The sequence below is a fragment of the Xenopus laevis genome, chromosome 2S (assembly GCF_017654675.1).
Source record: "Xenopus laevis strain J_2021 chromosome 2S, Xenopus_laevis_v10.1, whole genome shotgun sequence".
Lineage (NCBI taxonomy): Eukaryota > Metazoa > Chordata > Amphibia > Anura > Pipidae > Xenopus > Xenopus laevis.
In genome coordinates, this window is record NC_054374.1 from 50071931 (window position 1) to 50097642 (window position 25712).

The 25712-nt window shown below is 39.1% G+C and overlaps 1 protein-coding gene across 5 annotated transcripts in view; it reads right to left on the minus strand.

The window, feature by feature from the left end:
- Positions 1 to 9503: 9503 nt before the first annotated feature.
- Positions 9504 to 25712, minus strand: part of LOC108709423 (cyclic AMP receptor-like protein A) — a 256285-nt gene continuing 240076 nt past the window's right edge. For 4 of the 5 annotated variants that reach the window (XM_041583759.1, XM_018249222.2, XM_018249223.2 and 1 more), the window contains one exon: positions 24833 to 25403. In XM_041583759.1, coding sequence (XP_041439693.1) covers positions 25236 to 25403 — 168 coding nt within the window. In that variant the 3' untranslated portion in view covers positions 24833 to 25235. Of the gene's footprint in view, positions 10779 to 24832; positions 25404 to 25712 lie in introns of those variants that run through there. The other variant, XM_041583760.1, reaches the window with a different exon arrangement.

Genomic DNA, 25712 nt, shown 5'->3' on the forward strand with positions numbered 1-25712 from the left:
CAGATAGGCTCTTATGTAAACTGAAATAATATTACCAGACTGTTGAAATATATTTGAAATACAGCATATAAAGTACTTGAACAATGGCCCAGCATTTAGTCATGATGCCTTGAAGTTCTACACAAAATCAAAGAAAATCTTACATCTAAATTCCCCAAGAGAAACATGTGGAGCATAGCCAGAGGGACCACCAACATTTTAGAAATGATCTTTGATCACCACAATACCACAGAGCACATAGAAAGAAAAGTGCATTGCAAGTGAAACAACACATCTCGTGTTTCATAAAGAGTCGTTTAATAAAAAGCACATTCCAGGTGAGATGTTTAACATCAAAACTAAATCACAGGCCAGCCCTGACCTCAATACTCCTTTTAGTTTATATTATAGTCTTTGTCACATTATTTCCGTGCACTAATTTTTTTTCTGAACGCCCTCAACCAGATCTGCCAGCAAGGTAACTGACCACTTCTCTTTTCCTCAAAAGCTACAGTACCAGGGGTGGAAAATACTGGTAGCCAGAGCAAAGATTATTGCCCCATTTCATCCCATCCCATGACCATAAGCCTTCTGGAAGCAGTAGCTGTGACTAACTTTGTGATTGTAATGTCACTTTGGGATCCTATGGTCTCCTATCTGTCACATGAGCTGTTCACATTAAGCTCTTTATTATATAGCATTATGCAGTATTAGGGCAGTGGCACACGAGGCTACTGGGGGAAATAAGTCGCCCTTCGCCTCTTCTTCGGGTGACTAATCTGCCCTAAATTCCTTTCCCGTCGGAAAACTAAGCATTCCTGCTTAGGCATTTAGGTGAGATTATTTGTCGAAGAAGAGGCAATTTGTCATTGGGCGAATAAATTCCCCCAGTAGCCTCGTGTGCCACTGCCCTTAGCCAGCAGCTCTCTATGTCCATTGTTGGGTGAGACAGCAGTTACCTTTGAAACAGTGATTAATATATATCATGGTTAGCCATTGTAGAGCAGACAATACTTTGTAAATCTGAAGCCCCCAATACTGTTTCACAGACAAGAACTATCATTAATGCACAGTAAAAATTACCATGGTTTATTATATTGACCTCATGGTCTCATTGCTCTCTCTCTCTTTAAATTCACAGCTTAAATGGCAATTTCAGCTTCATTAGCAAAGCTGTTATGACATAAAACATGGCCCTAAAACACCCAGAAATGTGTTCAAACTTTCATAACTTGCCAAAATGTATAAAATGGACATGGTAGAGGGTGTGGACATGGAAAAGAAATCTGCTGAGTGGCTGGAGTTTTTGTCCCTCAACATTTTTCAAATGTTGGAAGATATGCATAATGAGGATCTCCTGTGGCAGGTCTTGGGCAATGAGGTGAAGGATGATATCAACAGATATGACAAATAGTGCAATTATTCAACCATTGCTGAGTGCAGATGCTGACACACCATTGTGTACTAGCAAAGTATTGTATTTATACACATAGAATATATATGTGATAGTATAAGTCTGATTAGTAATTTTACAGATAATTACTACATGGCAGCACAGAAACCAGTGAAGAATTGAATAGTCAGCCTTGAAGCAACAGCTTTTATTACAGGCCAACCTCATTTTCTGCTTGTTAATTTGCAACGACCCATAAGCTTAGCTTCTCAACAGCTGCTCAGAGCCCACTGAGCATGTGAGTGTCACAGACACTTTCCAAGATGGTGACCCCCCTGTGACAAGTTTGAAGTCCTGGATCATTGCTGAGAAGCTGAAACTTTAGTCTGGTACAATAAGTTCAGTATGTATAATATGGCATTTTTAGACATATTCATTTTTAGGATTTAGTTCTCCTTTAAGTCTTAGCATCCACCAGGAGTACAAGATATATATTCTCATTTGGAGACATTTAAAATTCATTGCCTCACAAAGCAGTTAGGGTTTGCAATGTGCCAGCTTATAAGCACATCATTTTAATAAGATGGCAGGATATTTGAAAGGGTTACATAGCTGGGGAGTAATAATTGTCTAATAAAATCATGAAGGCTTAATTCTCGTCCGTACGAAACCTTCAAATGACAGAGGGAAAAATAGTCTGAAATTCTTCAGCGATGAGAAGCAGCCAACTAACATGTCTCCAGGTGATACTGAAATGCAACACCCAGCTTCCCCTACCAGCCCCTGACATTTCAATCCAATCATGCCCGAAGCTCTAGTTCAGCATCAGACTGAAAATCCCTCAAGGAAATCCTATGGAAACCAAAGTGACACAGCAGAACCTAATCCAAGAATGTGATTAAGAAATTCCTGTAACTTAATAAATAGTGTATTCAAGAGAACACACAGTAAGAGTATTATATTAACTATAAAACTGCATTCCCTTATTATGAATGAGAACTAGCTACTGCCATGCTGTTGTTTGTATAACCTTCTTCTTCTGGAGTTTAGTGGCACTGTATGGGATTTTCCATATTGTAGGTTGACATTCCTGCTCTTTCACAAATTTAGGGGTTGATCTATTGAGATCTTATGCATTCTGGGAGGCCATAAAATCTCTTGAAGGGCCACATCTGACCCAGTCCATGTGGACAACTCTGCTCTGGGGAACGGTAGAGTGTTTTTTGTGGAGTATTGTAGGAAATACCTATACCTATATATTTTGGACTTCAGTACCAACACAAGGCAACCACAGCCCTTTAGAAATAAAGATCTCAAAGATGCCCCAGTAGCTCCTCAACTTCTTTTTTTGCTGATTCCCTGCACATGCTCTGTGTTGCTGTCAGTTACTGAGCTTAGAACAGATGCACAATATACTAATTATATACTATACTGTAAATGTCACAATACAAGGCTGTTTAATAATTATTTCATATAATTACTGCAAGGCAGCACATAAACCTATGCAACTAGTATTTAATAATTAGCCTTGTAGCATCATCTTATATTACAGGACAACCTCATTTTCTGCTTGACAATTTGTGATGACCCCTAAGCTTGGCTTCTCAACAGCTGCTCAGAGCCAACTGAGCATATGAGTGTCGCAGACACTTTCCAGGATTGTGACCCCCTGTGACAAGTTTGAAGTCCTGGATCATTGCTGCTATTGACAAGCTGAAACTTTAGACTGGTGCAATACATTCAGTATATCAAATATGATGTTTGGTTTTTAGCAAGTGAGGGAATACAGGGATATGGAAGATAGCATAGTATAAGTTGATTCAGGGACTAGTCTGATTGTCATTTTGGAGTAAGAAACGATTTTTTTCCCTTCAGAGGCAAACTGGAGAGGCTTTAGATGAGTTTTTTTTTTTTTTGCTTTCCTCTGGATCAACTAGCAGTTATGCAGGTTAAAACAGAGTTAAAAGTTTGAATGTGTCTTTTTTTAACCTAACTTACTATGTTACTATGTATGCATAAGCCCACAGTACTTTACAGTAGAATGCAGGCAGAGGGCCTGAATTGGGCCAGTAATTACCATGGGACAGAAGATGGGGAGCAGGTTGTTAAGGGTGAAGGGTTAATACTGTGTGTTCTGTGTGATTCATTGGTATTTTTTGTTAGTTCATCCAGTTTACTAGTCCCATGCACATCTGCCATATTTTACTGCTTTCTCAGCCACTCTCTGTGCCACTCCAGGCAGAGTTGCACTGAACTACTTCATTGATTACTGTGCTGTGCATCCCCCCTCCATCAATAAACACAGAGAATGTCTGAATCAGGGTACAATATGGTGACTGAACACACTGCTGTAAAGTACTCTAGGTCAGAACATTTTTTAAAGATGAGGCAAATGGTTGCATGTTAGAGAGTACAATAACATGGGAGTGCCTGACAATTGAATAGCTCTTCTTTAATATTTTTCTTGGTTATGGGCTGACTATTTAGTTAGTTATTTAGTTATACTACCCAGTATTTGCCTGATAAGATAAAGCAGTGCTTTCCAACTTTTGCGGTATAGACGGCCGAAGTTTTTCCTGGCCTACACATACCACCCAACTGTCCCGTTTTTCGCGGAACAGTCCAGATTTTGACAGCTCAACCCACAGTCCCAGATTGTTACTGAAATGTCCTGACTTTTTTTTGATCTCCTGCACTGAAAAAGATACGTTTCTAACTTAATTTGATTTTGGCAGAGAGCACAGAATAGATACTTAAATACTTTTGTAACAATCTAATACAAGCAAAGATGCAATTGTAACAATTTAACCGGGTACCGGGTAGCATAGTACAGGCAGATTATGGCTCACAAAGGGAGCATAAGGGAGGCAGAGTATGACACACACAGGGAGCATAAGGCAGGCACAGTATGGCACACACAGGGAGCATAGGGAAGGCAAATAGAGCAGGAAGCAGGGAAATCAGGCCTCTAAGATGGACAGTTCATACTGTGCTACATACAGTGATACAATGCTGGTGCCCCTCCAGCAGTTTGTATGAGGTGTAAATAGATAAACAATATGGGCAGTTTCAGTCTGGGTCTAAGGTGTGAACAATACAGGGCTTTTAAGGTGTGAACAATAGAGGTGTAACAGGTGTGAGCAATGCAGGAGTTTACAGTCTGAACTTGTGGTGTAACAAATGCAGGGGCCAGTTAATATCAGTACTGATACCTTTAAAAGTTTGCAGCAATCACCAATCACTAGCAGGCTGACTTTTATGTGGGAGGCCACACAAGGGGGGGGGTTTGCAGGCACCAGTAGGACAGCCCTGAATAAAGAAAACTCAGATACTGTAAATAGAGAGAGAGAGAGAGAGAGAGAGAGAGAGAGAGAGAGAACTAAACAAATTATCTCAGCACTCTCATTATACAATTTTAAGGAACAATTGAATTAGAGGGAACTTATCTGTATTTGGTAAAAAGAGACACATTTAGTTACATGGTTTGTACAAAGTATGCATAAGCTGGTGCACCCCGCCGAGGCGGTGTCCATGCATCAGTCCTACCTAAGTGAAAAAAGGTTATTTTCTTTGCTAATGCAAAGAGAGAGATTTCGTTCAATGCAATAGTGATGCTGCCCCCTTTTGACCCACTCTGATGCTGATTTTTAAGCGCGGATCGGGAGGGGGGGCACAAGGGCTGCAGGGAGCAGCCCCAGAATCGACACTGATTAGCTTTCTAAAAGTCTACAAGTGAATTGTTATTGCACATTTCCTCAGATACAAATGTGAGCCTTAACTTTCAATAATCATAATAAGGAGAAAAATACATACATTTTTGAAAGTAATCAACAGCTAATAAGAAAAAAAAATCAAAAAGAGCCAAAGGACCCAAGAAGCTGGAGACCTTATTTCAGCTTGTACACATTTTTTACCTACAGTTCAACCTTTCCTGAACGCTGTCATGGGTAATTGCTTAAAATCGGAAACAGTAGGATATGCATCTTTAAACAGGTGCCAATGTTTACACAAAATCCAGCAACAATTTCCACTCGGAGAGTGATACTGGCCAACAAAAATTACACGCTGCCCATCACTTTTTTTTCTTTCTATATTTCCTAGTTCATTTTGGCTTTAACAACATCCTCGTCCTCGTCAGACAGATACCCTCTATCAGACAATTTGGATCACATTTTTATGAGTTCATGTTCCAGTAGAGATGGTTAATTTGTAACACAACGCTCTCTGGTAAACTGACTAATAGGTATAGATATTTTAATCACTGGAGGATGAAAACTATCATATGCTAGCTGCTAATTCGGATCAGTATTTTATGACAAAATATTTTTGTTATAAAATCCTCACCAACACGTGTTATTTGGACATCTAAAAAAGCGATTTCATGGAGATTGGCTGTCACTGTGAATTTTATGTCTTCATGGGCACTATTTATCGTATCTCAGAAGGCGGACAAGGAATCCAAGTCACCCCGCCATAGGAGAAACACATCATCGATGTATGGCCACCACGCCAAGCAATGTCTGGCAAACAGGACATTGGTATAGACATGTCCTCAAACCAAATCATGAAAGATTTGGCATAGGCTGGGTGACATTGAATCCCATGGCCATTCCCAAAGCTGCAGATAAAATTTAATGTAATTTCTGTGTAAAATGAAGCTTAATATCTCCATGAAAAATAACACCTCTTCTGAACTGTATACATCGCTCCTTTGCAACAACATTTCCATGGGATATAATCCCTTTGAATGAGGTATATATAGTGAATAAAGTACCTCCTCTTGTAAATATAAGGATATTATAAGTTACCGAGGAGTTCCATGACCATATAAAAACACGAGGCCGAAGGCCAAGTGTTTTTATACAGGTCATGGAACTCCGAGGTAACTTCTAATATCCTCATATTTTGCAACTGAGGGTACTTTATTGATTATAATACACAAGTTTCAATGATTTTTGACAGATTTTTGACAGAAATGACATCAGAACTCAGAGTTCTGATGTCATCAGTTATAAATGGTGAGTTCTGATGTCATTTTTGTCACATGACTCACTGAAACTTGTGTATTATAATAAATAAAGTACCCTCAGTTGCAAGATATGAGGATATTAGAAGTTACCTCGGAGTTCCATGACCTGTATAAAAACACTCGGCCTTTGGCCTTTTTATATGGTCATGAAACTCCTCTGTAACTTATAATATCCTTATATTTTACAAGAGGGGGTACTTTATTCACTATATAATACACAAAAGCCATGAATATCCTGTAAATTATATCCTTATGAACGGTGAGTTCTGATGTCATCAGTTATAAACAGTGAGTTCTGATGTCATTTTTGTCACATGACTCACTGAAACTTGTGTATTATAATAAATAAAGTACCCTCAGTTGCAAGATATGAGGATATTAGAAGTTACCTCGGAGTTCCATGACCTGTATAAAAACACTCGGCCATCTACCTTTTTATATGGTCATGAAACTCCTTGGTAACTTATAATATCCTTATATTTTACAAGAGGGGGTACTTTATTCACTATATAATACACAAAACCCATGAATATCTTGTAAATTATATCCTTATAAACGGTGAATTCTGATGTCATCAGTTATAAACGGTGAGTTCTGATGTCATTTCTGTCACATGACTCACCGAAACTTGTTAAATACAATACCCTTGATTGTTATACTTGTAATTTACCCTATAGGTAATAGCTGAGGTCTGATTGAGAAATCAGTATAATCATATATGTTAATTCAAAGAGAAAGAGAAAAGCACCCCACTATTACCTTGTGAATAATTAGGCTCAAGGTTACTGAAATATCGATTCTAAGACCTACCAGGATATGGGAATCCTAATCTTGTAGTTGTGCAACAACACCACCCTACCCACCTTAAAAAAATGGGCAATCAGGATATTGTTTGCCCCTTAGGGACAAGTTAAAGTGCAATAAATTAAATAAATAACTGGATGTCAATTATTACCTTAAGTTGATTCTAGATAAATATCTAAATAATTTAATAAAGTGCCTAGTGAAAATTAATTAATTGACAAATTAATTAAAGTGCAGTGCTAACACATAATTATTTAAGTAGAGATCCCCAATTAATGCATTGAATTGATAAGTAACCTTAAAAAACCTTAAAAAGTATATCAAGGATAAATTAATTCCCAATCCACTCAGTTCATGAAGATAGTAGGAAAATGAAAAACAAGAAGGTGGAGATGTCCCAAACATTGCTGCCTAATTTTTAAACTTTGCCCTCAGCTGTTAAAGAGCTAACTTAACCTCAAAAAGCCACAAATCGTTGGTCCCCTTGGAGTTCCAGTCCAGGAATGCAATAGGAAGGAGAAGTAGTTAAAAAGAGGGATTTGTTAAAATGCACGCCACCCTACTTGACCGATTCCCAAGTAATTATTTAAAAAAAAGTTTTTAAGCTAAATTTTAAGAGTTTTTGCGCAGAGTTTCGCCAACGCGTTTCGCTAGTTTCAGCTTGGATCCTTGGATCAAAAAAAGCTTAGAAACCTTATGGGGAAGGTCCCCATAGGCTAACATTGAAGCTCGGTAGGTTTAAAGTGGCGAAGTAGGTAGTCGAAGTTTTTTTAAAGAGACAGTAATTCGACTATCGAATGGTTGAATAGTCGAACGGTTTTTAGTTCGAATCGTAGTCGTAGCCGAAGGTCATAGTAGCCTATTCGATGGTCGAAGTACCCAAAAAAAACCTTCGAAATTCAAAGTTTTTTTATTTCGAATCCTTCACTCGAGCTTAGTAAGCCCCCTAATGTTGCAAGCCACACTTGGCCCTTACCTAATGTTGTAAGTTTATCCAAAAAGTAACAATTTACTTGTAGACTATTAGAAAGCTAATATACACTGAATAAAGTATTGTTGTATATGTTGAGATTTCTAGCCAACCTATAAAATGGCTCCTACCTTTGGGAGACGTGGAGTATTGTTGTTGTCTGCTTCTGTGACGGAATGACGCTTTCTGCTCCACGTCGCCATGGTGATCACTGATGTCAGTTCTGCTGCCCATAGATTTCATATGCGTAAAATTGTTTGCGTAAAAATGTTTGTAACATTCCTGTAGTGTGATCTAAATGGAGGCAAACTTGAAAAAGGGTGTGGTTAGCCCCCAACATTGTACATCCTCTGTACAGAAGAGTATTCTATTTAAAGCTGTTTCTCTGTATAACCATTTTTATGATGGAAAATAAATGCTACATTTTATAGTTTTTTATAACTATGGTGTGTGACCTTGCTGGATTCTATATATATAGTGTAATTTGGTATTTACTGCAAGCTCTGTAGTTGATAGTAATCTACAAAACAGTCTCTTTTGCACCCAAGGGTTATTGTAGCAATGTATTTTGACGCCCTGTTATGAAGAGAGCTGATCATTAGTACTGACACCTGACCTACTGGACTCCTGTGAGGCTGAGTGACAATATTTAATTACTAACTGTGGGGAAAAAGTATATATAAGACTTGTTCTCATATGACATCTGCTAGTCTCCCTGTACACTGAGCTTATATTATAAACCGCTCAGGGCAAACTCACTCTCTCATATGTTATATGCATTTTCATCTGCAGCATCAATCTTTGTTTTCACCTTGCAGTCTCCAGTTTATTTACATTTTTACATTTATACAGGACCAGCTCTGTATGTAGCTAATTTAAAGACATATAGCACAATACAGTCGCAAACAATCTGCAATAGCAGTACCATCCCTATATAGGGTTTATGCTAGAAGTAATAAAGGCAAAATGCAAAAAAAGCACATTATAAAAGCACATGCAATTATTGCTGGATTGCATACAGACCTAAACATTGCTTGTGCTTAGTCTCTAATAGAAAGTCTTATTATGGTTAAACATAAGCTAGATACAGAGACATGGATGGTGACATACAGAGAGAGAGATGTAGATGAATGGATGGATAGATAGATGGATGTATGGGAGGCACATGCCCAGACACATATGGCACAGTGATACTATCAGTTCATGTAAATGTTCCATTATGAACTTTGGTAGTTATTTTCTGTATCATTAATGGAGTAAAAATGAGCACAGCTTGATATACATGGCAAGAAAAATCAGATGGCACACAGGACTGTAGTAAATCTTCAAATTTTTATTTCAAAAGCGGAGTGCAATGCAACGTTTCGGGGAATAAAAACCCCTTTGTCAAGCATTGACAACAAAAGAATGCCATTCAGAAAACCTTGGGGCGGAGGGAGAAAAGAGCAAAATTATAATTATGTCCCATACCCTTAACGCTGACAACAAGAAAAACATACACTAGGGAGCATGAAATAAAAAATGCAAAGTTTGCTGAGGTCTAGTAACTCAAATGTTTGTCTTTAAATCAAAGCCAGACAAACTCAGAAAGGCCCCAAAGTAAGCCCCTGGTCCCTTCTCCCAAACTGTCTGTTTTTGACCCTGACAGCACAGTTAATGCAGGGTCTGTCTGGTTCAAAACCTCTTGCCAGGTTCATATCTGTTGAAAAACCAGACGACCATGCCCCCAATAGCCCACCCAAAAACATCACTGTCATGCCCCCTCACATCACCCACTGAGCCAAGGTGGCAACCGTATCATCTAGCTATTCTCCCCTCTGCTTGGCAGCATTTCTCTCTCTAGTATTAACCCCGCTAGCCACTGCCACTGGTACCCACTGGTCCTTGCCACTCCCCATTTACCAGATCCTCTCTCCTCCCACTCTCTAGACTCACCGCTAGTAATGTGCAGGGAGTGTTAGAGGAGGCAGGAGATGTGGGTGCATAGTGTCCTAGTGCCTACCCCCACCATTACGACCTAGGCACGTGGCTCTTTTGCTTACCATTAGTTTAGGCCCTGGTTTAAATGGCTTACTAGACCTGTAGTAATCTTTGCACCTTTAAGTGCATTGCTCCATACAATCACTTTTTGGTCATTGGTTTGAGAGCATCAGATCTTACAACTGTGTTTGATGTCAGTTACCCTTATGAAATTGAACTGTTTATCTGCTCACATAAGGCATCTCAAACACCAGGAGGCTTTTCCAAAGTAGGGCAAATTGTGACCTAAAATTACCAGTTTTCTCTGCCCCCGTTTAGTATTTATATTTCTTCTATGTTCCCCTTTCTTAGCTCCCTATGCTTATTCTCTTTTGGTAGCTAAACGTTTATTTTCCACTCTCTTTGACGGTACATTTAGAGGAGGTATTTTGAAACCAGGACAAACGACAATGTTCAGGTTCAGAGACCGAGTCTTTGGGAAGCGGTTGTTTCCTTCCTTCACGGTTCGTTTGAAATGCTCCCATGTGGAGAGATGGCTGCTAAGCCTAACAAAGCTGAAGAGGAATCCGCTCCCCCTGCTCCTGTCGCAGCTCGGGAAATCCAGACAAACAGCGCAGTGTCTCCTGAGGAGATAGGAGGCAAATGCACAGGCATTTATTCATATGACATTTAACTGCTCCCAGATGAAAAGCAGTAGGAAGAAAAGAAGTGGAAAAAATCTCTTTAACCCGTGCACTGACTTGGATGTTTGCACAGGACTAATCCTGCCGCACATATAAAACTGCTGGCTTAGGTGTGTACAACATAATGCAAGGCTTAATATCTGCTAAAATCTAAAGCTTTAAGTGCCGAGGTTGAACTAAAATCAAGCGATTCTGCCTCCCCTCCCCCTCTTGATATTATAGCAAATAATGTGTGCATATGAAAAGTCACCTGCCACTTTTTCTAGCCAGAAAAGGCCTCTGCGAAACCTATGGTTGCCATCTGTCTGGTTTTGATCCAGACAGCCCGGTTTTAAAAAGGGATGTTCGGGTCAGGCAGGACTCTCTGAGATAGACGTGGCAACCAGCCAATCACGACATAGCCCCACCCTGTGACATCACAGCCCACCCCTCTCTGCACCCTGTGATGTCACTGCCAGCCCATCCCCTGTGGCATAGGGCACTATTAGGCGGGGAAGACTCATAGCCCCCCTTGACCCTATCCCGCCTCTTCTGCCATATGCAAGTCTTATCTTGGCAGATCTGAAGCATGGGGATTGGTGCATGCTCTCAGTGCATCTGAACCTATTGCGATGTAACTGGGTGGCATGTCACCCCTAAAATTATGCTGCACTAGGCCCATCCCTTGGTGGAGTTTCTACAAATCCGGACATGACTCAAGTCCCTCTATTTTCTGGGTAACAAGCAGAACCTGTAGTTTGGGAACTTACTTGACTGGGTTTGGACTTTAGGTTTTGTCAAGAAGGTATTGGGTTGCATTCATGTAGGGTTGCCACCTTTTTTTTCTGGAAAAAAATACCGGCATATATATATATATATATATATATATATATATATATATATATATATATATATATATATATATATATATATATATATATATATATATCCCCAGTACTGTGCAGTCTTCTGTGCTTAACTTGTTGGACTGTCCCCCCCATGTGTGTAGGGTTATATATATATATATAACCCTACACACATGGGGGGGACAGTCCAACAAGTTAAGCACAGAAGACTGCACAGTACTGGGGACTAATAGCAAAGAAAGAAAGAAAGTAACATTTAAAAATAGCACAAGCTACTTTTCTTTTTAAACATACATGTATGTGCTTTCTTCTTCACATTTAAAAGACACCTTCATCAGTACTTTGTTAAAGGACAACTAAATCAATGCGTTGACTTGTGTTTGATTGCATATGGATACTGTTCAATAAACAAGTAGAGCAGCCAAAAAAAAAACCCCCACAGATACATGCAAATTATTGCTGGTGCTGTCCAGTAGCAGATGTATCCAAATGGACACTTCAATATAGTCTTACGTTTCTATGTTCTACACAGTAATGTAAATGTACTGAGTGCAATGCAGAGCGTTGAGAGCTGAGCTTTGCAACATGCGCTTGCCATGCAGTGAATCTTTATGTGCTCAATGAGATGCCGGCATTAAGGATTCACATCAGTCTTGCGCAGTACCCACAGGAGAGGACAATGAATGCAGGAAAAATAGGTATTAATCAGGTATCAGAGTCGACCTCTTTGGATACAAAATGAATGAATTAACACTTGCGCTGCCATATATTGGCTCTCACAAAAATATGCAGCAAATACAGAATAAAATGTCTGGGATTAGTGCGGAGCCTGAGCATAAAAGGAACTGATGCTAATATGTTTGGAAATAGAGATAGAAATGAGAGATAAAAAGAGATATGTTTAAATACGTGAGACTATTATCATTTTAACAACATTGCTTTATTTAAGTAATTCATTATAAAGCTTGCAAATTTGTGAATGGCACGAGCCTTGAAAAATGTCTGGAACTGTAATTTACTTACATGGAATTGGATCATCTCGTGGCATTTTTGGTTGTAAATTTTGTTTAATTAATGAAGGGATGTTAGGGATCCCCCAGTGAATTTAGTCACTAAAATCCTAAGCTGGGCCTATACACCTCCTCTTTATATAAAGCACTGGCCCAGGGTACTTTGCTTGAATGGGCCAAACAACCATTACTTATATCATCTGTGCCACCCTGGGCAGTACAGAACTGTTTTTGCTGATTTCTGTAGTGCACTTTTCACCCAGCTGTAACAGGCACAGAGGATGCTTAGGACATGGAAGAAAATGAGTCATGCTTGCAAGTAAAGTACCCCAAGCCAGTGCATTTCTTGAATAAAAGGAGCATCAACCCAGGGTAGAAGGTAAGCAACTGTAATAACTGGTGGGTGCCTACTTGGTATTCCCCAGTAATTTTACCATTCATTCTACTTTAAGTAAATTATGTGATGAAAGAATTTGGATATATGAAGCAAATATTGTTATGGTGTTTGGGCCAACATAAATAATATGTAGCTACAAACCAGTTTTGAATCCACTGGCTGCAACAAGTTGCAGATGCTTAAGACAGCCTTGTCCTTACTACACTGAATGGCACATAAGTTAGTAGGAAAGATAGGGGAACATATGTGCCTCCCCAGCCACCCATGAACGTAGCACTGTGATGTAGGCACATTGTATTCACGGGGGGCATGCAGGTTTTCAGCTTCAGAGTGGTACTAAATAAATATATTTTTTGCACAAAGCACTGTTCTGCATTTTTTAAATGAGGACTGTGAGTTGGGGGGAAAGAATTAAAACATTTTTTGGAGAATGTAGTTAAAGTCATCAGTGGAAAATAATGTGTGCAAACAAAACATCTGCAAGGTTTAGTCAGTTGACCAGTAAAAGAAAAAAAAAAGCAGAAAAAAATTGCAGATTATTTGGATTAAACCAGGGCACAGCATATGTAACAGATACCGTGACTTCTTATTTTGAGATAAAATGAGATTTAAAAAAAGCCTGATAATGGTTAATATACCCACTCGAGCAATGCAGCTAAAATGAGTAGCAGTAGAACAATCAGGCCGTGGTCCTTATAACTTTGTGAGTAATGAGCTATAGTTTGCCCCCTGAAAAACACAAAACATAAATTAAAAAATTAATGATGTGTAAATAGTGCTGGATCTGGATGGAGCTGTGTTTATTAAAGGCTGCCATCTTGTGTTCAGGGAAGAAAGATAGGATACTGTCAGCAGGTTGAAAATCCAATGCGATATGTGCGAGTCTGCAAGATAGCTGCGCATTCAGAGACAGTTATACCATGCACACTCTAAATGCCAGGGCAGTGGCACACCCTTGGCTTTCTGTCCTTATACATTCAATTAAATACAAACATGGCTTTAATGAATATAAATAGAGAAGAACTCTCTGGACTTTGCCTATTACATTGTCACATGCTACCTTATTGATGTACATTGAATACATGTCACACACTAATCTATGTTACTCATTCAGAGCCAGTGCTTTTAAAAGTGAGCCACCCACACATGTATGGCAGGGAATGCGTGGCATTGTGATATCTCTCTATTCAAAGAAAGCACGCAAATATTCAGTAATGTTCGGAAAATATCACGTGTGCATAGTGAAATTGCAGAGGCAACAACTGGGAGACTGGGGCAGGATATGGTGCCCTGTCTGAAGGAAAGCACCACATGCCTGAGCACTCCAGAGTATCTCTGGCCTGAGGTAAGGTAAATAAATAGGGTCACGGTGGGGGGGGGGGTCTTAAAATATCAATCATTTTGCAATGCTTTCTTTCCCTTGGGTTGCCAGGTCTAATTTTCAAAACCAACCAAAAGCCATTTCAAAGCAGCCCAAAATAGCCCAATGAAAACAAAAAGATAAAGAAATATGAAAACACAACTTCCCTATGACCTCTCAAACCTGGAATAATTGGCCACACACAAAGCTTGCTCTACACTGACAGGCTGCCATGAAACTATCCATGACCATTGCATACAAGGATGACTGATGTTAATACTGGTAACTGTAGTTATACATCAATAAAAGCATTGGCCGCAGGTTAAAGTAAAACTACATTATCCAGGGTAACACTATTTTGACTGGTGTGCCATAATTCTGGCTTAGTCTGCAGCCTTTTAACTCTTACATGCAGTAGTCTTGCCACCTGTCTGGTTTTAACAAAGACAGCCCAGTTTTTGTAAGGGCTGCCTGGGACAAAACCACTTACCTCTTTTTCCAAATTAGGAAATCCAGACAGGGATCTTCAGTGAATGACACGTTACTCAGCCACGCACCAATTAGTGCATCATAGCCCCGCCACCTGACATCACGAGCCAACAATCGAAACGCCATCACCCTGCCTTCTGCCATATTTCCAAACACCAAAAGGATATAGTATTGAGCATAGTGAAGGAGCAACTCACCTGGCAGGTAATATGTTGCTTGCTACTATATAAATATAGTAAGGCCGGTAAAAAAAAAAATTCCAGAACAGGTGGCAACTCTTCTCCCACCATAGCCCAGAAAACACCAGGGCTGCAGTCTTAAAGCAGCATTACTTTCTAAAACTTTCATAAACTGCTTAGGTCCAGAGGCCCACACATAAGGATTGAAACCCAGATCCATAGTGATCTGGGGGCATCTTGGGCACACCCTGTCCAATTGTCGTGCTCCCTGCTCCTCTGCTTCAAATGTTTGGAGTGATGATTCTATGCATTTCAAATGAGCAGGCCAAGTTCCATTTCAAAAACAAATTACTAGCCGCGAGAGGCAGACCCCTTACTGAGGGAGGCCAGGGCTTAAATTAGAGAGACTCCCAACAAATACAGGGATGTTGACTTCTCTGACTATGCCCTGCCTACTGATGTGTGATTACAGTGTAATATTGGCTAAAACAGCAAGATGCCTAAAGGTGGCCATACACGGGCCGATAAAAGCTGCCGACAGACCGTGTCGGCAGCTTATTGGCCCGTGTATGGGGGCCCCCGACGGGCTTCCCCGATCGAGATCTGGCCGAAAGTCGGCCAGATCTCGATCGGATGGGATTAAAAATCCCGTCGGATCGCGGCCGCATCTGTTCGTTGATGCGGTCCCGCGATCCGACCGCCCGTTTGGCGAACGCTAGGATCCGATCGTTGGGCCCCAGGGCCCACGATCGGATCAGCCCGATATTGCCCACCTCAAGGTGGGCATATCGGAGGGAGATCCGCTCGTTTGGCGACATCGCCAAACGAGCGGATCTATCCGTGTATGGCCACCTTAAGACAATCCTTATTCCTCTGAACTTGCATTTAGGTCTCCTGTTCAGAGTGTGTAAGAGGTGAAGTTTAGTGAGCTCAGCTTTATCTTTTCCTTTTTTTGAGCAGTCAAGGGCACTTTTAGTTTGCTGCTCTAAATTGCTTGGCTGCACCTCTTAATTGCCAGAGGCATGTCAGGGTACAGAGAGGACATGGCATTGTTATTATGATCTATTATTTATCAAGCATCAGTGATTCCACAGAACAGAGACTGCTCATACTGAAGAAACAAGGGACATTTGCAGGCTGTAGCTGTGATGGCAATTTCCTATCTCCTATCAGAATTTACGGTTCTTGGATTTAAAACAGCAAGTGATGAAATATGTTATAGAACTGGCAAAAGAGATCTGCAATAATTAGCTCTTATTCCTTGTTGCCAACCGAAAACATATGGATTTGAGAAAATTTTCTGAAAAAAAATCAGGAAATAACTTGGGTCAGACTATACTTTTCCTATTAATGTAGATATTAGAAAGTAGAACCTGCATTCAGTTTACAGTCAGTCATTTTGAAACTAACTAGGAGCAATGAAAATACAGGGTGGAATAGGGTAGGAGGGCAAGGCATGAAAACTCTACTGATTTCATCCTCATGGGAAATATGATTATAGTTGTATTAGTGACAGTGACACCAGCAATGTCTGGGGACTGCCGCATCCTTGCAAGCAGGGCAATGATGTCCCTGTGTCTGAGGCAGCAGCTCCACAGTGGATACAAGAAGAGAAGGGCAGGTAACTGGAGACATAGTGCTTATGTGTTAAACAGGGGCCCTTAACTTAATATAGTCGTCCAACAACACTATGCTTTCAGAAGTCAGATGCCTACAGCAAGTAACCAAGCTTCCAGCATTAAAAAGAAGAGCTCCATTCACTGCTAATTCTTCTTTGGAACTGTAAAAATATGGAGATTGTGCCATATAATAAAAAATAAAAATACTACCTATGAAAGGGCTGAAACATTCAGCACAAAGAATACCCCTTCAGACTAGAAGAAAAGAACTTTCATTTGAAGCAACATTAGGCACCCCCAAGTGAATGTATTTACTTACCTGAAACCCCGGGCCGGTGCTCCTATCATCAGAAAACTGCACCGGCCTGTAGTTCTTCCAGCAAGCACAGCCGGCTTCTTCTTCCTTCAAATTTCCCGGGGCAGACACATGCACAGTAGAACGAAATAGCCGACTTTTTAGTTAAAGTTCGGCTTTCTACTGGCATGCGCAGCCGCGGAAGGGGATTGCTCCGTGCTGCTCGCTGGAAGAACTACGGGCCGGTGCAGTTTTCTGCTGATAGGAGCACTGGCCAGGTTTCAGGTTTTCAAAAAAAGTATTCATGAGCAATCTGTAAAATTATACAAATGTATTACTATGTTGCTTGTTTCAGGCAAATACAAAAAAAATGCAAGTTTCAACACATATTCAATCGTATTCCAATATTGTTAAATGTTTATGCTCAACAAAAAATGCTGCATATCCAAAAAAAATTTTTTTTATATATGACCGTTCATTGTTATGTGTCTATTTTATACTTGCCTAAGCACGATGGTTACGGGAGATACCTATTTATTTAAGGAAACAGCTAAGCACCAATTGTGCATTAAGGCCTTTAGGTGCCACACAGTCAAGCTCATGTATCCAAAAGGCTTCTCTTTGCAAGAGTGCCTTATTGCAATCACCCCCTCTTGTTCTGGCCGGTGCTCGATTGGCATGCATCTAAATGCTGCTGGGCTATGTTTTGCTTCTGCCCAGTGCCGGACTACTAGCTGTTGGGCAATGTCCTGATTTTTACCCTTTGCTTTGTCTTCCCTTTCTGGGTCTAATGCAGCCCTGATGCTTGCTCTATGCATGCCAATTCGTTCTTTGAGCATCCTGACAGTCTTACCACAGTAAATTAGCCCACAGGGACATTTGATTATGTAAACCACAAATGTGGTTGTGCATGTCATCCTACATATTTATATATATGCCCCACTGAGAAGTCCCTAGCTCCCATGGCTAAAAAATTAAAAATGTTTCAGGTCAGTATTTTCTGCAAGCTGGGTGGCTATGCACCTTTAAAGCTGATGCTATGGAAAATACTAGATTTAAATAACAAACAAATAACGCCACTCAGGGGAGGTATCTGTTTAAATGGAACTGGCAGCAGTGCTTTGAAGTAAGTAGAATTTACTGCGCCTGTGTATATTATTGCAATATACAAGTATGCGAATGCCTCCGCTATTATCAAATCCCTTATATGTGCATCCTTACACACTGGATTACCTGGTGCTGCATGCAATAAATCACCATAGTGTTAGGTCATGTCCCTTTCATAAGCAAAATCTTCCTTTATGGCACACTATATAGGGTGCTTTAGTAGTTTGTTTTCAGGCTCTTGCCCCTGCTTGTCAGGAGACAGTATCATGGAAACATAGCACTACATGGTCATCAGTGTTTGTCAGATGTTTTACATTAAAGCCTATGGGGGGGGGCTTTAGGAAATATGAATAAATCATTGTATTAACATTAATCAAAGTGCCTAATAGCTTTCAGTTAACTTATAGGGTTACATTTATTAAGCGGTGAAAATTCGCCAGCGACGGCTTCGCAGCCATAGCAACACTTCGCCAGGCGAAAATTTGCTCAGACAACGTTAATTTACTAAAATTCAAAGATGCATCCAGGGTGCCAAATGTGGGAATTTTCACTAGCGTTACTTCGCCAATGTGAGCAAATCAAAGTGAAAATGCTCTAGCATTCAATTTGCGGAATAACGTCCATTTGCCAGAGTGAAAATTTGTCTGCCGATTGAGTGCGAATCACTGCTACCGTCTATCTCCTTCGCTAGTGAAGTGACGCCTGCACCCGTAAATCAGTGAAGTCCGTGAAAACGGTAACGCTGGGGAATCTTCACCTCACCCTTTAGTAAATCTGCCCCTTAGTATGTTATATAATGGCCAATTCTAAGCAACATTTTGGTTTTCATTATTTATTAGTTTTTTTTTTCATTATTTGCCTTCCTCTTCTGAATCTGCTGACAGCTTTCAAATGGGGGTCAGTGACCCCTCTATAACTACTAGCTACTTTTTATTACTTATCTTTTTATTCAGGCCCTCTCCTATTCATATTCTTGTGTCTTATTCAAATCAATTCATGGTTGCTAGCGTAAATTGGACCTTAGCAACCAGATTGTTGAAATTGCAAACTGGAGATCTGCTAAATAAAACGCTTAACTCAAAAACCACAAATAATAAAAAAAAAATCAAGAATATGAAAATAGGTATATTGCCATCAACATCATACTACAAGGTAACTTAAACATGAACAATCCCTCAAAGAAATGTATTCAATGCTCTGCAAGCCTTTGAAAAATGGGCAGCCATAGTATTAAAGTGTGTCCCGTTGTGCTATTTCTGGAATTTGGTCACAAAAATGTCTGCACATGGAGTACATGCACTATACCAAGCACACATAGGGGCAGATTTATCAAGGGTCGAATATAGAATTCGAAGGATTTTACTGCAAAAGCTTAGATCGAACGACTGAATAAAAATCGTTTGATCGAACGATAAAATTGTTCGAATCGAACGATTTTAATCGATCGATCTAAGCTTAGAAAAGCTTAGAAAAGTGCTGGGGAAGGTCCCCATAGGCTAACATTGGTCTTCGGTAGGTTTAAAGTGGCGAAGTATGAAGTTGAAGTTTTTTTTAAAGATTTCTACTTCGAATTGTTCGATTCATTCGTTTCGATCGAATTTGACCAATTCGATGGTCGAAGTACCCAAAAAAATAGTTCGAAATTCGAATATTTTTGCATTCAAATTATTCACTCGAGCTTAGTAAATCTGCCACAAAGTGTACTTTAATGTTTAAGTCTAATGCAGGAAGCTTCTTGGGCGAATACTACTAAATAGGAGTGTGCTAAACCCGTGCCATCAACCATCAACCTGGTGCCCTCCTAATGGCTGGAGCCGAGCTGCTGCTGAGCAGAAATCATACATACTCACATACTTTCCCCGTGGAATTTCATCACTAATTGTAGTGTGACACAGTCCTAGCACCTTTCTGTACTGAGTACAAAGCATCACTGTCTTCAGCTAAACAACTGTGGAACTCAGTGTCCCTGGTATATTTACAGTAGCTGGTGTGGTTTACAATGGCAGAAATGATACAGCTTTGAGGGGATCCAGTTTACTACTCTGCCTCCTTGGGTACATCCTTCTAAACAGCAATAATAATGAACTCCCATTCTTCAACCAAATTAATTTATTGAACAATTAAATACTAGGGATGCACCGAATCCACTATTTTGGATTCGGCCAAACCCTGAATCCTTTGCGAAAGATTCGGCCGAATACCGAATTTGCATATGCAAATTAGGAGTGGGAAGGAGAAAACATTTTTTACTTCCTTGTTTTTGTTTTGTTCACACGACTTTTTGGGCCATTCAAAAAAAAAAAAACAACCTCACAAACCTAAAACAGGGCCAAGCTGACATTTCCTTTTATGTGGCCTTAACTGAATCCCTAGATCTTAGCTTATGGCTAATGAAAAATTAACCCATCATGCTGTAAATGTTATTGCACAACCAGTTAAAATTACCCAGTAAAGGTATAGGACCTATTATCCAGAAAGCCTGGGACATGGAGTTTTCCAGATAAGGGATCTTTCTGTACTTTTGATCTCCATACCTTAGGAGAAGGAAAGGCGAAAATTAAGTAAGTTTTATCAGAACTGTCTATATAAATACACCAGTAAACCATAATGTTTCAGAAAGAGCTTCTAGAGCTGTTTACTCAGGTATGGTAAAGCATTCTACAGAATAAATAGTGTTATAGCTTGCACTATTGTGGCTAATCTATTGTCAATAAACTGATTTGCTAGCTTTCCTTCTCCTTTAAGTCTACCAAGAAACATCTAAACATTAAAAAAAAACAATATAATTGTTTCGCCACCGGATTAATAAATGCTTAGTTACCATCAAGTACAAGGTACTGTTTTATTATACATACTGTTTATATTACATTCTAATAAATATTTTACATTGGTAGATAACTGAGTTTCTTGTTCTTTTATACTGACCATCGGAAAAAAGATTTCACACAATTTTTGGTAACACTGAGACTTAAAAAGTAACTTTCCCCACACAGTCAGCTTTTTATCCATTATTAAATGAGTTTGCACAATAATGTTTTTTAGTGATGGGCGAATTTATTCGCCAGGCGCGAATTCGCGGCGAATTTGCGCGATTCGCCGCCAGCGAATAAATTCGCGAAACGCCCGTGAAAATTCGCCGGCGTCAAAGGTTTTTTTTCCCAAAAAAACGGGCGCCGGCGTCAAAAACGCTGTTTCGCGAAATTCGCGAATATTTCGGCGAAGCGAAACGGCGCAAATTCGCCCATCACTAATGTTTTTATATTTTGAAAAAGGCAACGATTCTTGACTTGCATTCAAAGGGAGGAATTGGTTAAATATTTTATATTTTTGTTTCCTCTGAATGGCTAGACCCAACCTGCCAGTAGCCAAAGGAGCTGTCGTCAACTGCTGTGAAATATAAACTCCGTTCAATATATTTAAATGTCATCCCATTGTGATAGAGCAGCAAATCACTCAAATTGACACACACTGTCATGGTATTGAGCTATAGAAGCATAAAGCAAAATACACAGAAATGAGAGCTACAGAAACTCTACTATTTGCATAAATAAGAATAAAAATGTTATAAAAATACTGCGCACATAACAAGAGAATATTTAATGCATTGAGAAGGTGTAAACAGTGAAGATTTAATCTCATAGTTTTACAATGGAATATGGCACAATAGTAGAGCAAGACCTTTTAGTCTCATCCCATTGAAAAAAACACTTTATTTGGCCAACCTTATAAACCGATAAAGCCTGTGCCCCACTGAGCCATTGTGATGGCTGCTCTTTGAATCCCCTCCTGACATAGGAACTAGAACTTTCAGCATAGTTATCTTAATTTGAAGATTTGTATTTTACAAACATTATTGTAATTTGGCTACTACCCTTCATGTATTTCAGTGTTTTTTAAAAAGGTTTATTTGAATAGTATCTACAGTAGTTGTTGGGCTCTCTCACACTAGTGCACAGACAGTGATAGACTAGGATATGAGAAGGCCTTATCTAAAGGGCCCAGTTCTCAGCCAGGCAATCAGTTGCATTCCCAATTTCTGGAAGGGCAAGCCGCAAGGCAATATCCAAATTGTCATAAAATGGTTTCCTATGCTGTACTGCAGACTAGCTACTGTACCTACTGAATCGAAACACATTGGCTACTTATTTTGACAGGTTTCTAGCTTCTCTTTAAAGGAATTGTTCAGTGTAAAAATAAAAACTGGGTAATTAGATCGGCTGTGCAAAACAAAAAAATGTTTCTAATATAGTTAGTTAGCCAAAAATGTAATGTATAAAGGCTGGAGTGATTTGATGTATAACATGTCAGTCAGAACACTACTTCCTGCTTTTCAGCTCTCTTGGTTTACACTGACTGGTTACCAGGCAGTAACCAATCAGAGACTTGAGGGGGGGGCCACATGGGTCATATATGTTGCTTTTGAATCTGAGCTGAATGCTGAGGATCAATTACAAACTCACTGAACAGAAATGTACCATGTGGCCCCCCTTCAAGTCGCTGACTAACTCAGAGTTATAGAGCTGAAAAGCAGGAAGTAGGATTCTGGCTGTTTTATTAGACATCTAATCACTCCAGCCTTTATACATTACATATTTGGCTAACTAACTATATTAGAAACATTTTTTATCTATTTACACAGATTTTCACACTGAAGTATTCATTTAACAAACTATCCATGATGTCTTGAAATGACAAAAGACAATGCCATAAACATGTGATAATGAAACAACAGTTGTAAGGTGGTTGTGGAAATCAAGTCAAATTAAACCAAAGGGATGGGTGGCTGCAGGTTGTATATGTTTAGCATACACTGAACCCCACTTATTGCTTATGTTACACTAGTAATGGCTCAATGTAAACGGGCAATATTTGATGACATCTATATTCCAGTTTTTTATTAGTCTTTAATAGGCCACTTAATATAATATGATATAAACTTAATATGATAAACTCATCAGATATTGGCATATATATTTATAAAAACAAATAATGCATTTCTTTCTGATATGTGTGTGTGTATATATATATATATATATATATATATATATATATATATATATATATATATATATATAGAGATGCAGATGTTCCGCACACCATAAGTGGCAAAAGACCTGGGTGCTAATCCAAAAGATAAATGGATACAGGTGCAGGGTGGGACAGCACTCCAAGGATTTGAAGACAAGGATATAATGTCAAGAAAGTGAGCAGGTTTATTCAATCCGACGTTTCAGTTCCACACAGTTCCCTGAAGAAAGTTCCTGTGTGGAACTGAAACGTCGGATTGAATAAACCTGCTCACTTTCTTGACATTATATCCTTGTCTTCAAATCCTTGGAGTGCTGTCCCACCCTGCACCTGTATATATATATATATATATATATATATATATATATATATATATATATATATATATATATATATATATATATATATATATATGATTTTAAGTTTCCCCTTATTTTAAATAATGAAGAAAATGTAATCCTAAACTACTTTCTTAATGTATATTAAGGGGGTTATGTACTAAAACTTGACTTTTTCTTACTCTGCTTTTAAAAAAAAATCCAACCAAATCCAACCAACCCTGAAAAGAAATCTTTTGTTTAAAAAAAAATAATAGTTCTAAAAATGTTGCGACAAAATCGCAAAAGCTTTTTTGAATTGACGTTCTGAAACTCAACTTTTTCAATTTGCCATCCTGAAACACTCGAATAATTTGGATTACCGAACAAAAACCAAGGCAAACAGCCCAAAACTATTGAGAAACCTGAAGGTAAAAAAACATCTTGAAATTGTTAAAGGGACATCTTCCATTGATTTTTACATGATTTCAACAAGTTTCAGCTGGAGTATTTTCAGATTTTTAGCAGCTTTTTTTGTTGTTGAAATATTCAAGTTTTTTTTCCTCTAACAATTAAGATTTTTTTTCCCTTTAAAACATGACCAGAAACATGTTTCATAAATAGGCCCCTAAATGTTTGCAATGATTTTTAATGTAAATCACATTTCTTGAAAGTAGTTTGTCTTTTGCTGCCGCCCAGACATGTATCTTGTAACTAGGGTTGCCATCAAGCCAGTAAAATGAATGCTTTGATGCCAAAGTTATTAATAGGAAAAAAACATAAAAATATAGAAAGGTTTGTATTTTTTTTTTTCAGAAAAGGTGGCATGCATTCTTCTCAGGTCTTTTAAGGAGCATGCAGGGAATTTATGATTTGGAGTCTTGGTTGGAGGAGAAATGACTGCTGATATATGGCACAAAGCGTTTTAGTGATAAAAAAAATTGACCATATGGTCTTATCCCTGTGTAATCCATTTGGTTTGTGCATGGGCTGAGAAGTAAAACGACCATTCAATATGCAGAATAAGCACAGAAAGTTGGAACACATGGCCCCTACCTATTCCAGCTCAGTAAATGAACTAAATAAGTCAATTGGGAGCATCAACTTTCACTCTACACAGCCCAACAACAAAGCAATGGGTTTGTACAAAAGACTGTAAAAACTTCCCCCCATGGGCTCCATGCAAAGAAGGAATTATGATCAGGTAATTCAGATAACAATTGACACCTTATAAAATGAATAATGGGAGACATTTGCTGTTGATTGTACATGGAGAAACCTGGTAAGTCACATGCTAATGTTAAGTGTGTGCAAAGAATTTTTCTGCCAGACACAAACTCCGCTACAATATTGGTATTAATTTCCATTTATGTTTGGCACAAATGAATGCAGAGAGAGTTGCTTTTGCTCCCCCCCAACCTACACCAAGAAAATTCCTGCTTGTGGCTTATTCCACATGTAATGTATTTGTTCCTCAGCATTTTCTGGCATAATTTGTAAGGCCACCAAGTTTAATTAATATCCAGAGATTTTAGCATGACCCCATCATGTCTCATGTCTGTGCCGCAGTTAGGAGCTCCAGTTCTACAGCATTAAATATTAAAAGCTAGGTATCAATAATAAAGCATGACAGCTCCTTAATCAGGCATTCCAAGGTTGTCTTTTCCCTTCCTTCTCTTTTCGAAGCTCTGAATTTCCAGGGGGGGATTGCCACTTGCTTTGAACCTTTAGGATTTGCTCATACAGATTGTTCAGGGTCCTTTGTCCTTTAATGTAATGGACGGCATAGAAACCATCACAATAGTGTCATCACCACAAGACTCTGAATCTTCCTCGTCTATCTGTGCCACGTAGTGCACATTTGCTGTCTGATATTCTCTTATCCTTGTGCTGTCACAGAATCTGGATTGGATAGCAAGCTGCAAAATACACAAAATACATATACTTTAACAATCTGTTATAAGAATAGCATGCTTTTTCCTGAGATTTTCAAGCCCATAGATATATAATGAAACCTAGCATATTTACCATGCTCAGCTAATAAAGGGTAGGTTGGATAATGTTAACACAGCCTAATCAGTGGTGGGCTCATAAATTTAAATTCAGTGTAGGAGTTTCCTATAGTTTGCTAAACTTTCTTAGCTCAATTAATTTAATTTAGTTAGTTAAGTAATTTATCCTGTTGTGGCCTCTAAACCAGTGGCGGAAGCACAGCTGCAAGAGGGTCC